This window comes from Onychomys torridus, chromosome 22 (genome assembly GCF_903995425.1).
Source record: "Onychomys torridus chromosome 22, mOncTor1.1, whole genome shotgun sequence".
Lineage (NCBI taxonomy): Eukaryota > Metazoa > Chordata > Mammalia > Rodentia > Cricetidae > Onychomys > Onychomys torridus.
In genome coordinates this window covers 16,164,652-16,176,463 of record NC_050464.1, presented here as the reverse complement: position 1 = coordinate 16,176,463, position 11,812 = coordinate 16,164,652, and the positions used below count along the sequence as shown (strand labels likewise).

General features: G+C 54.5%; 2 protein-coding genes across 5 annotated transcripts in view; one reads left to right on the top strand and one right to left on the bottom strand.

Annotated features, from left to right (window-relative positions):
- The window catches only part of Ufsp1 (UFM1 specific peptidase 1 (inactive)), a 1,264-nt gene extending 999 nt beyond the window's left edge, over positions 1-265 (top strand). Inside the window, exon 3 of the mRNA XM_036172368.1 lies at positions 1-265. This exon is cut by the window's left edge and continues 632 nt beyond it. Within this exon, the coding sequence (XP_036028261.1) occupies positions 1-61 (61 nt within the window). The 3' untranslated portion in view covers positions 62-265.
- Positions 266-313: 48 nt separating this feature from the next.
- Srrt (serrate, RNA effector molecule) lies at positions 314-11,812 on the bottom strand. Of its 4 annotated transcripts, none has more exons than XM_036172117.1 (20): positions 11,537-11,812; positions 11,171-11,310; positions 6,926-7,054; positions 6,568-6,714; positions 6,167-6,355; positions 4,343-4,512; positions 4,082-4,266; positions 3,869-3,967; positions 3,680-3,794; positions 3,334-3,491; positions 3,072-3,133; positions 2,902-2,980; positions 2,497-2,685; positions 1,902-2,075; positions 1,665-1,818; positions 1,387-1,580; positions 1,078-1,234; positions 826-915; positions 593-719; positions 314-508 (listed from the first exon to the last, which is right to left on the bottom strand). In XM_036172117.1, the coding sequence occupies exons 2-20, from the start codon at positions 11,290-11,292 to the stop codon at positions 433-435; spliced, it is 2,616 nt and encodes an 871-aa protein (XP_036028010.1). In that variant the 5' UTR covers positions 11,293-11,310; positions 11,537-11,812; the 3' UTR covers positions 314-432. The 4 variants fall into 4 exon arrangements, with proteins under 4 accessions (XP_036028010.1, XP_036028013.1, XP_036028012.1 ...); XM_036172120.1 differs by having other exon boundaries at positions 593-698; XM_036172119.1 differs by having other exon boundaries at positions 376-508; positions 593-698; positions 826-927.

Here is an 11,812-nt window from a genome sequence, read left to right as displayed (position 1 = left end):
GGTAAGCAGCGTCTTTGATTCCAATTCCTTCTACAACCTGTGCTTGACCAGACGCACCTGATCAGCGCACCCTGCCTGCACTGCGGGACAGGCACCCATTACTTCTCACAGGTGCCCAGCAGACAAGTCTTTTCCAGCACTAAAAGTCTGGGACAGGGACAATGACACAGGCAGGTGGATCTGAGTTGAAAGCCAGCCTGGAGTTCTAGGCTAGGCAGGGCTACAGAGAAAGACACTGTTCTCAATAATAAAGTGGCATAATTCAGCTCACTGTGGTCCAGCCTGTGTCTGGGAAAAGGCGTACCACACACAGTTAAGAGACACTACCAAAGTGCTTTTACTAGCAGGAAAAATAACGTACAAAACAATTCTCAGCTGATGGGGTAGTCGGGTACAGATGGTAATGGATGTAAAGAGAGGCAAGTGGGCGGCTCAAAAGAAATCAACGTCGTCTGGGGCATCCAGGTCCCGGTACTCGACGATGGCCCTCGGGTCTCCTCGAACCATCCTGTGAAATAAGGGGGTGTGAGAGGACACAAGTCCCAGGTCAGAGGGGGAAGAAGCCTGGGTCCCGTTCTCCTTTCGCGCTCACCTGTTCCGAGGTTTCCCGGGATATCCTCCTTGGCCTCGGAAGGCATCATAGTTCCCGCGGCCGGCACCATATGGAGCATGGGGGTATGGAGGCCCTCCTGTTGGGACTGCAGGGCGGACAGCACCAGCTATGAGAAAGACCCAGATTGAACTAAAAACTGACCTCAACCTCAGCCTAGCTAAGCTGTGTAGCCTCCACAAACACCAAGCCCTGCATCGCCTTTCCAGACTCACCTCCATAGCCCAAGATGGGAGGCCGGGGCTGCCCATACGGCATCAAGCCCTGTGGTGTCTGGTGTGGATAGGGAAGTCCTGGGGTCAGGCCTGGGGGGAGTACAACATGGACAGGAACATGAATAACTGCGGAAGGAGGGGGGGGGGGCTGACCGAATTCTAGGACTAGGGCCTGGGGATGAGTGGGGTAGACTTCTCAAGGACTAAGGCGTCCAAGAAGAGACGTGGCAGCCCCCATGGATCGTATCTTACTCTGGGCAGGGCCGGGGGGCTGAGCTGGCTTGATCTCAGGCAGAGCTGGGCGCTTGGCATCCGTGAGGAAGTTGTTGAAAAAGGCCACCTCCTTCTTCACCTCTTCGATCTTCTCGGCGTGCTTATTGAAGATGTGCTTGCGCACAAACTCGGGGCCCTGGGTGGAGAGGAGGAGACAGGACAGCACGCTCAGTCCCTTCCCTCCAGATCCCCACCTGGAAGGTCACACACCACCTCCAGGCCTTTAGGGGTCCTGCTGTCCCAAGGCCACCTCCCAGTCCACCCACCAATTCTCTTCACATCCCAGACCTTGAACTTCTTGCCACTGAGAGGACATAGCCACTTATCCTTGCCCAGTTCCTGCGTGTTGGAGGTGACAAACTTCTCTACTTCCTGCTCGGGGTCTTTGCGACCCATCTTCTGGGCCTCTTCTTCAGAAAGGGATTCACGCACACTCAGCAGTGGGGTCAGCTTCTCCTCAAACGTCTTCTGCCACTCCAGCACTGTGAGGAGGCCAGGGCAGGATGAGAGGGGGCTGGCAGCAGGGGAGGAGGGGCAGAGGACAGACTCGGGGAGCTGGAGTGTACCTTCTCCGTGACTGATCCGGTTGGGAGGCATGGGCCCGCGGACGTGGATTATGCCGCAGCGGTTAGGCATCTCGTCCTCATTGGGGTACTCACAAGTGTTGTAATAATCCAGAGAATGCACAATGCGCAAATAGAGAAGCAGTTTATCTAAGACCTGAGGGAGGGGAGACATGAGGTCACGACTCACTCAGCCCTGCACCCCTCGGGCCACGCTACCCCCGACAGTCAGACCGGCACCTTGATCAGCTTCTCATCCCTCTCCACATTGATCTCTGCTGGGTTGCCTTCCTTGGGAGGCTCCTCAGGAGGGGGCCCTCCACTGCTCCCCAGAAGCTCCTCCTCCTCGGCACTCACTTCCTCTATCAGGTAGTCAGTGATGTTCTTCAGGATGGGGTTTTGTGAGGGCAGGCTCTAACAGGGAGAGATGGACAATGGCAGAGAAATCAACCCAGAAACAGACCCAGGAGGGAGGTGCTTCCTACCACTCACCATAATCCTAGGCTCTTCCTTCCTAGCCCAGAAATGGGGGAGATACCACCCAAGGGGGCAAATAAGGGAGGTTGTGGGTAGGACCCAGGGGTCATGAAAATAAGAAAATGAGGTCAGATGGCAGGTCAGAGGGGTAGTGAGTTATCGATTCTTCAGTCTGTCACAGACTGAACTCCTCCTGTTCTATACTTTACCCCCTTCTCACTACTGAAGAAGGAAGGAAGGAAGGAAGGAAGGAAGGAAGGAAGGAAGGAAGGAAGGAAGGAAGGAAGGTAGAAAAGGAGGTCAGAGGTGGCACAAGGAGCCGTTGGTGCACTGGAAACAACCCCTAGGAGTCACTGACTGTGGGCACGGGAGGTGTCCCAGGCTCAGAGGCCCAGAGCTGGGTCCTGTCATCCAGTGTGTGGATCAGCTTGGCGGCTAGCTTGATGTCATTGCGCACTATCTGTTTGTGCTGTGTGATGCCATTGATGTTGCGGACACGACGGGTCAGGTCTCTGTTCACACCAGGACTCAGTTCACACTCACGGAGCTGCAGGGACATAATCAACAAGCTGGCCAACTACTACCCCTGAGGACTGGGCCCTATCTCTATAACCTTGGTGGTTAAACCCAAACCCCCCAGGGACGGGGACCAGAGGGGTCACATCCCCACAGCTTCTCAGACTGAGTGAAGCAAGGAGGTGAACCTTCATGGCTGCACGTGGACACGGGAGGAGTGGACAGGCATCCCGGGCCCGGCACTTACTCGGATGTTCTGCAGGTTCCAACATATCTCTTTAATGTTAACACTGCGGTCAAAAGTCACCCAGCCACGGCGAAAAAACCTACAGAAGAAAGCTTGTCAGCACAGTCCTGGATGGGCCAAGGGCTCACTGCCTCATCTCCTTGCACCATCCCAAGGTGTCCGCTCCTCACCTCCTCTCAGGCTGGGGCTCCGACAGTGCCACTCGCATAAAGCCTGGGTATCTCTTACAAAGCTGCAAGAGAAGAGGAGAAGCCAGTGACTCGGCTCCCTCCTCATCTCCACTGTTTACAACCTAAAGAAGTAGCCTTCACCCCCAACACCCAAGAACCACAATGCACACCAAACCAGGCCTCCCTACGCCAAGGGCAGCCTCACCCTGGAGGATGGGAGCCTCACACCAGCCCCACCCCCAAGACCGATGTCCCCACTCACAGAGATGATCTCTGCCCTGGAGATGTTGGGGGCGATGTTGCGCATGAAGAGCGAGCACGTCTTGTGCAGGGGCCGGGGCTTACACTCCAGCCCAGCAGCATCCTTGGGTTTCTCCCTCTCCTCCTCCTTGGGCTTCTCCTTCTCCTTAAGTGCTTCTTCTGGGCAGGAAGGAGGAATTAGAATGGGATTCTTTACTTGGGTGAAGCAGCAGCTACAGCAGACGTGTCACCCACAGAACCCTTCCCACCAGACTGTCTCTCTGACCACCCCCCCCCCCCTCCCCAACACACACACCCCCATGCAGTAAAACAAAGGAGCAGAAACAAGCAAAGCGGAGTGAGCGCACCAGCCTCCTCCTTCTCCTCCTCGGCTTGCCCACTCTCCGACTCGGACTCCGACTCCGACACGCTGCCCTCATCGAAGCTGTCATCACCGCTGTGTTTCCGGTTCCGCTTCTTGCTCTGTGGGAGCAGAGCAGGTCAGTCAAGACCACCAGGATGCACCCACGCCCTGGCCTCTCGCGCACACACCTCACCTTTTTGGGTTCCTTCTCGGCCTCTTCCTTCTTCTCCTCCTTGTCCCCGTCGGCTTCAGGCTTCTTGGTTTGGTCGTCATTAGAACTGTCGTTTTCAGCCTGCAGGAGGAGATGGTTGAGAAGGCGGATCTCTCCTGCTGCTGCTGCATCAGGACCCCGTCCCCAGGGGGAGGCTCCAGCTCCCTCAGCCCGCCTCATTCTTTCGTTCGTGACCTGTTTGCCCTCTTCTTTCTTCTCCTCCTTATCGTTGACCTTGCGCTCTCCGTCCCCCGGGCCTGCTCCAGCACGGCCTTCCTCTTTCTTGCTGGCCTCCCCAGTCTTGCCCGCCTGTTCCTCCTCTTCCTCCTGCTCCAGGATTCGGAGATCATTCTCGGTGCCACCTTCCATCTTAATGACAGCTGCAAAGGCAGCAGCAGAGGTCACAACCCAAGAACGCGGGCTCTCCCTCGCCGAGCCTCCCGGCCGAGCCCACACCTGCATCTAGCATCTTCACAATGGCCTCGGCTTTGTCTATGTCCAGGAGAAGGCTGTCAAGCCAGCCGCTCTCCATGAGGGACAGGAACACCTTCAGCCGGTTCTGCAGGGCCCCCCGGGCCTCCTGCCGACGCTTTCCCACCTCGTCGGGGTGGTACTTGGAGCGGAACCTGGGGAGGAAGAAGCAGGGTGGGAGAAGCAGCAGTTACCACAGGCCCAGGCCAGGCTGTGGGGAGGGGCCCAAGAAAGGTGGGGCAGAGCCTCTCACACCCACAGAAGGCACTAAAATCAAGAGGGGTGCACTGAAACCACCCAACACGCCAAAGGAGCCAGAGGTCATGCTCTGGAAAGATCTGGGGAGAGCCAGGAGCTGAGATCTGTCAGCAGGACCGGCTCTGGGCAGGCCAGGGCCCTGCGGCAGCTCTACCGCTGTGGGAAGCACTAGTGTGCTAACGTCTCCACTCCCAGTGCTTCAGAGGAGAGCTAAGAGAGCAGGAGCCCCGGAGAACCTCCCTCTCCTGGCCAAGCCCAGACGAGGTTCCCAACTCCCTCCACCCCAGGTGGAGCCAGAAGGAGACCTGAAGTGGACCAGATAGGAAAGGCCAAAGGCAGGCCACCTTTCTTCCCTGGTGGGATGATAAGGCAGTGAAGGGACAGGAAAGAGCAGAGGGGGAGTGAGGCCAAGTGCCCGCACAGCCTGGGCCAGGCCCATGGGAGAGCAGAGAAGGCTGGGGGTCAGGGCTTGAGTGGAGTGTGAAAAGGAAAAGGTTTCAATAGGCCTCTGAGGGTAGGAGGAAACCAAAGCAGAAGCAATCGGGGTATGAGAAAAAGAGAAATGGGGGATGTAAGGAGGGCCCAGAAATCTAAAACAGACAGACGAGTTAAGACACGAAGTGTTCAGCAGAGAGCAAGGACATGGACAGAGAAAGATGAGAGGTTCATGAACGATCCCAAGACACACAGGGCAGTCAGAGGGCACACAAGGACAGAACAGGACAGGCTGAGCAGAGAGGAAAGCCGCAGGCGTCACCTCCAGGATCTTTACCTTGGCTGCTTGGTCAAACAGAGCTCAAGATTTAACTAGTGGCGCCCAGGGCCCATGCTGGCTGGCGGGCTGCCCGCTGGCTCCTGGCTGGGGTGACCGGCCTAGATGCCCCGCCCCCGCGGGCCTCCGCGGTGGGGGCCCTGACTGACTAGCTGCCTAAGCAATACATTCAGCTAGACCACTGCATTGTGCACAGCGGTGCCCTGCCTGTCTGCCTGGCCGGGCCCCGCCGCTCTGCCCAGGGGCTCATGTATGGGCTGGGTATGGTGGGGGTGGAGGTGGGTTTGCTCCGAGCTCCGTCGATGAGCGGGTGTAGTTCCCAGTTCTGGCTCTTTTCAAGGAGGAGGAGCAGAAAGAGGATGAGGAGGAGGAGCAGGAGAGGGGAAAAGATGGTTGATTAAAATTAAAACATCCACATAAGGAAAAAAACTCAAATTCTTTTTTCTGTCAACGACCCTGAGATCTTGGCTGTTCTTGTCTGGCTTCACTGGTTGCCACACTGGGTCCTGGCGATTGGGGGCGACAATGACCCACCAACACGAGGGTCGCAGTCTTTGCGCTGCCCCAAGAGGCTAAGGCGCTCTGGTCAGCTGCCTGGAGGTGTCCCAGCGGAGAAGGGAGATGGTGGGGTCCCACCAGCCCACACTCTCCCTCCCCTTCCTTCCCCACTCCCAGGAAGTGCCATGTTGGGGAGACTGGAGGAGGACGGGGCTGCAGCTCCTCCAGCCAGACCAGAGAAACGGGCCAGGGCAAAGGGGCAGACAGGCAGGGGCACTCACCACTCCTCGTCTTTATGAGCCAGGAAGAAGTCCTGCATCTGCTGCCTCCTGAAGTCCAGCTTGTAGTCATTGTAGCGTTTGACGGCCTCAGTCTCATCCACAGAGTCATCCAGGGACAGGAGGAACTCTTTGAAGGACTTCATTATGGGTGGTGGCACACCCAAGTCAATCTCGGCAATGCTGCCCAGCCTGGAGGGGGGGGTGTGTCAATCAGGAAGGCTTGGTTGTGAGGGAGAAGTACAGCCTAGGTGGTCAGACACCCTTCCTTTGCCCACATGCCCACCACCCCAAGCACTAAGTGCTACATCTCACAGGCACCCAGAACCTAGCTAGCCCTCTCTGGCAGTCCTAGATACTCCTCGAAACGGAAATTCCCTTTCCCCCAGAACCCCAGGCTTTACCTGGCCTGGATAGGCAGGACGTGGTGCTGCATGATGTGGACGTCTGGGTGGCCCCAGGGCTGAGGGGGGCCGTAAGTCGGTCCCCCACCCCCCCCAGCATAGGGCATGTCATAGCCACTGTGGTATGGGTCAGAGCTGTGCTCATCCCTGAGGGTAGGGGACACAAAAGTCAAACACAGAAAGAACCAGACCACCTCTCCAGCACATGGACAGGGAAAAGGAGGGCACACGTAGGACCGAGTCTCTCACCCAAGGGCTAAAGGAACAAAGAACGCTGGTGTGTGGGATGACTGAGACAAGGAAGCAACCAGCTTTCAGCAGCGAGAGAGGAGGGTTGAGGAAAGGGATGCCACCTCACCAGTCTCTCCGCATGCGCTTTTGTGGGGGGCTAAGCTCGTGGCGAGGGGGAGAAAAACGCTCCCTTCGGTTCCGGTCATAGTCTCGATATTCACCCCGACTGCGGCGCTCACGACCTCGGTCCCACTCTCTGAAGTAAGAACAAGTCACAATAGCAAAGACGGTAACTAGGATGGAGATGTGGATGCATTGGTGGAATGCCTGTCTAGAAAACTCAGGCCTAGCCCGAAGTGGTGGCGCACACCCTTAATCCCAGCGATCGGGAGGCAGAGGCAGGCCAATCTCAGTGAGTTTGAGGCCAGCCTGGTCTCCAAAGGGAAGTTCCAGGACAGCCAGGACTGTCACACAGACAAACCGTCTCAAAAAAAAAAAAAAAACACAAAACAAAACAAAAAAAGGAAGAAGGAAAACACAGGCCTGGGTTCCATTCCCTAGCACTGCACACAAGCAAACAAAAAACCCAGTAGCTTGTCAGCTGTGGTGGCTCATACACAAGCCGGCCTTGAACTCCCTTGTAGTGGGTAGCCATTCCAGCCTTGGCCTGGAAGTTCCAACCCCCATGGAGGCTTCTGTAATGGTCACGCCCCCAATAATTTCACCAATACTCCCTATGTGAGCAAGCTGATCATTTTGAACCTACCTCCTCCTTCCCCTTCCCAAGTGCACAATCACAGGCACACATCACTACGCCCACCTACCTCAACACCATCCGTTAATACCTATTTATTTGGAAGCATCCTGAGTCCGTTCCACAGGGAGCCAGGCCACGGCCCCAGGCCTGATGCCCTTTCAGATAACTTGAGGCAGTGTCCCTAAGCTGCATAGGCTTCCCATGAACTCACTCTGTACACTAGGCAGCACCTCAAACTGGGATCCTTCTGCCTCAGTTTCAAGAGAGGAGATTATAAGCTTGTGTCACAAAGTTACTTGGGGAGGAGCACTGTCCTCGTCAAGGTCTGTCTGGCTTAGAAGAGCTTCTGCAGTGGTGAGATGGAAGGAAAGACAGCCATCCCTTCGTCCCCACACACGCATATATGATCATATAAGGAAATACTTCAATGGCTGTTTCAGATAATGTGGGTTGTGCTTTCTGGCTTCTGCATAAAGTTAACAGAATCATGCTACGCTGGCAGAGCTCTCAAACTCAAGCAATCCTCCTGTCTCAACCTCTCAAGCGGCTGGGCCAGGGAGGTTTTTTTGGGAGGGGGGTTGTTTATTTATCTTTTAGACAGCGTGTTTCTATGTAGTCCTGGCTGTCCAAGAACTATGTACATCAGGCTGGCCTCAAAACTCAGACATCCCAGTGCCTGACTCCTGGGATTAATTAAAGGTGTGGAGCCACCCTGTCCAGTTCTCTTTCTGTTTTCTGAGACAGAATCTCAAAATCTGTAGTCATGGCTGGCCCGGAACGCTTTACTTAGACCAGGATTGTCTCCAACTTGCACAAATCCTCCTGCATTTGCCTCAGGAGTGTAATTACAGGTACGAGCTCTCCCCTGGAAAGAGGTAGAGTGAGTTGAGGCAAGCAAGGTGTAACTCTAACACTTGGAAAATGGAGGCAGCTATCTAGTGAATATGAGAGCAAACTGGGCTACATAACACCCTATCTCAAACAATGTTAGTTGGACTGTTCACCAAAACCACACCAGTAGGCTAGGGCTGTAGCTCAGTGGTAAAACACTTGCCTAGAATGTTCAAAGCCCTTCTGTTCACTGTGCTACCAGCTCTTTGAGCTGTTCCTGTCTGTTCTCACCATATAGTATAAGATGCATTTCACAAGGGCATGGGGGCACAAGCCTTTAATCTCAGCACTCAGGAGGCAGAGGCAGGTAGATCTGAGTTCCAGGCCAGCCTGGTCTACAGAATGAGTTCCAGGACAGCCAGGGCTACAGAGAAACCCTGCCTGGAAAAACAAACACGATATATTTCCTAAAAGACTGCTCATCTCAGAACAGTCTGAACACTAGAACTCTGTCAAGCTCACACTGATAGATACAAGTTTTCCAAACTTTGTTTCTATCAGCAAGTTCCACTAGCAACAAATGTTGACAGCTTTCTTCTAAGTAACAACTTCTCTTGACTTACTCTCCCTCACAAGCCTGCTCAACACTAAGGGTGAGGCCCCAGTGGTGACACCGCTCAAGTAAAAACCGCACCTCAGGCTCCCTAGCCAACCACACAACTGCCCCCCACGGCAGTGACTGCCCCCCCCCAGCACAGCGCTCTGTAATGCATACTTCTCATCCGTCCATCCCGTCCATCACTCATCCTGATAACCAAACCAGAAACAAAGACTCAAAACTTCCATGGGGACACTAACTGATGTGCTTTCTCCAAGCTGGCATCCTTGTCCTGAGCTTTGTGCTAAGGCCCCTGAGGTTTTTGGGGTTTTTTTTTTTAAGTTTATTTATTTATTATGTATACAGGGTTCTGTCTACGTGTATGTTTACATGCCAGAAGAGGGCACCAGATCTCATTGCAGATAGTTGTGAGCCACCATGTGGTTGCTGGGAATTGAACTCAGGACCTCTGGAAGAGCAGTCAGTGCTCTTAACCTCTGAGCCATCTCTCCAGCCCGGCCCCTGAGGTTTTAACCAGCATTCCTGCAGCACCACTAACAAAGGCAGCAATGTGTCCAGACAGTTTGGGAACCACTACACCAAGTACGTGTCCGAACTGTGCCATGCCCACTGACCTCAAGCTGTTCACTCACCTGTGCCATGGGAATTCCCCAGAAATCCAGCTCTCCCCAACACCAACACCACACTTATGAGGACCATTACCTGCTCCTCAGCACTTGGTTCCTCTGCAGTGACCCCCCACTCATGTCTATCTGTGGCAGCGTGTACCCAAAGCCACTTTGACCTCACACTACTGAACTCTGAAGGACTTCATCTATCTAAGTGTCAGACTCAGGAAAGCAACTCTGAGCTGCTTCTTTCTTGAAGAAACACGGAGGAGAGCTGGGTATGGTGCCTGACTTGTAACTCCAGCACTGAAGAGGCTGAGGCCTAGGAATCAAATGGCAGCTCACAACCATCTGTCAACTCCAGTTCCAGGTGTACCACTCTGTTCTAGCTTCTTAGAGGCATCAGGCACAGCAGAAATACAGGTAAGATAAAACACTCAAAACATTTTTAAAAAATCTTGCTGGTGGTAGTGGCACACACCTTTTAATCCCAGCACTGGGAAAGCAGAGGCAGGCAGATCTTTGTGTTTACTCTGCCTAGTCTATTATGTAGTGAATTCCAGGACAGCTGGGACTATACAGACCCTGTCTCAAAAAAAAAAAAAAAAAAAAAAAAAAAAAAAAAAAAAAAAAGCAGTAGCGGCAGCGCACTCAGGAGGCAGAGCCTGGCGGATCTCTATGAGTTCCAGGCCAGCCTGGTCTACCAAGCCAGTCAGTTCCAGAACAGGCACAAAAACTGCACAAGAACTACACGGAGAAACCTTGTTTCAAAAAGACAAAACAAGCAAATAAACATAAATAAATGATGCAATTTACAATTAATAAAATGCATAAGTACTCCCTGGACTGGGGGCGTAACTCGGCTCAGTGCTTGCCCAGCAAGTACAAAGCCCTGGGTCCCATCCCAGGCACAGCTTAAACAAGGATGTGGTGATGCACATCTGGAATCCCAGCACTGGGGGAGGTAGACAGAAGCTTAATGTCATCCAACCCAGCTGGTTGGATGGACCACTGCATCTTTCATGCAGGCCTAAGTCCACAGAGGGAGACCCCCCCATGTCAAACAATAAGCTACTCAAAAAGTTCCAGGCCAACAGGGCTATAGGGAACTCCATCTTTCCAATGGAAAGAAGGGAGGGAAAAGTTAAGAAATACAAACTCCTGATGCCCGGACAAAGACCGATTTCCCCACAGAAACTTTTTTCCTAACGCTTCGATCTGTTTATTCTTCCTTATTGCTCCGGTTTGAGATGGGGGGGGGGGGTCCTCCCTCTGTGGACTCAGGCCTGCATAAAAGACGCAGTGGTCCATCCAACCAGCTGGGTTGGGCTCCTGTCCACCCCTACGTCTGGCTATCTCAACATCTAAGACAACAGCGAATAGACTGAATCACAGAAAGAAAGAAAAACAAACAATAAAAAAAAAACGGCCCAGTGGTGGATTACATCCTAACAACATATTATGAGGGAAAAGGCAATGCAAATAAGGCAGAACGGAATACCACCTCGGAGCGGAAAGGTTGTGGACGGGGGGCGGGGTACGTTAATATCGTCTCACCGGTCATTCCAATCGTCCCCTCGCCGTCTTTCATCTCTTTCCCGGGAACGGTCATAGTCGCTGCGCTCTCTTCGAAATTTGTCCCTGCGTCTCCGATCGTATTCGTCATCACTGTCACCCATAGTGCTGTCAGAGGAGGCCTGGGGCCCGGCGGCGGGTGGACAAGGCGATGGTGAACAAGGACCAGAGGAGGAGCAGTCCCCCGGGGGCAGCACGCCCGCCTCCCTCCCGCCGAGGCCGGCCTGCCATCCCGGGCAGGGCGATCGCTCCGACAGTTTCACTGTCCCCTCGTCCACCCCCGACGCCCCCGGGCACAGCGCTCTCCTGCCGATCCCGCCACCCGGGCCTTTCCGTCCCCTCCCCCACCTGGCAGCGGTCGGGGCCGTTGGAAGCGCGCGCCGGCGGGCTTGTTTTCCGGGCGGACCGGAACGCGCGACGATGGGGTCGCAAGGAGGGTTGGAAGGAGACGCGGGGGTTCTCGGGCCCGGAGGCCGATGAGAGAAGAGAGGGAGGCCGCGGAGGGTGAGGAGGGGGTCCCGCGCGTACTGTGCGTCACCCCCGGAGCTCGGCCTCTAAGTAAAACAAGCCCCCCGACCAAACTAAAACTGAGCGAGCCAGAGAGAGAACGAGGGAATGATGGGA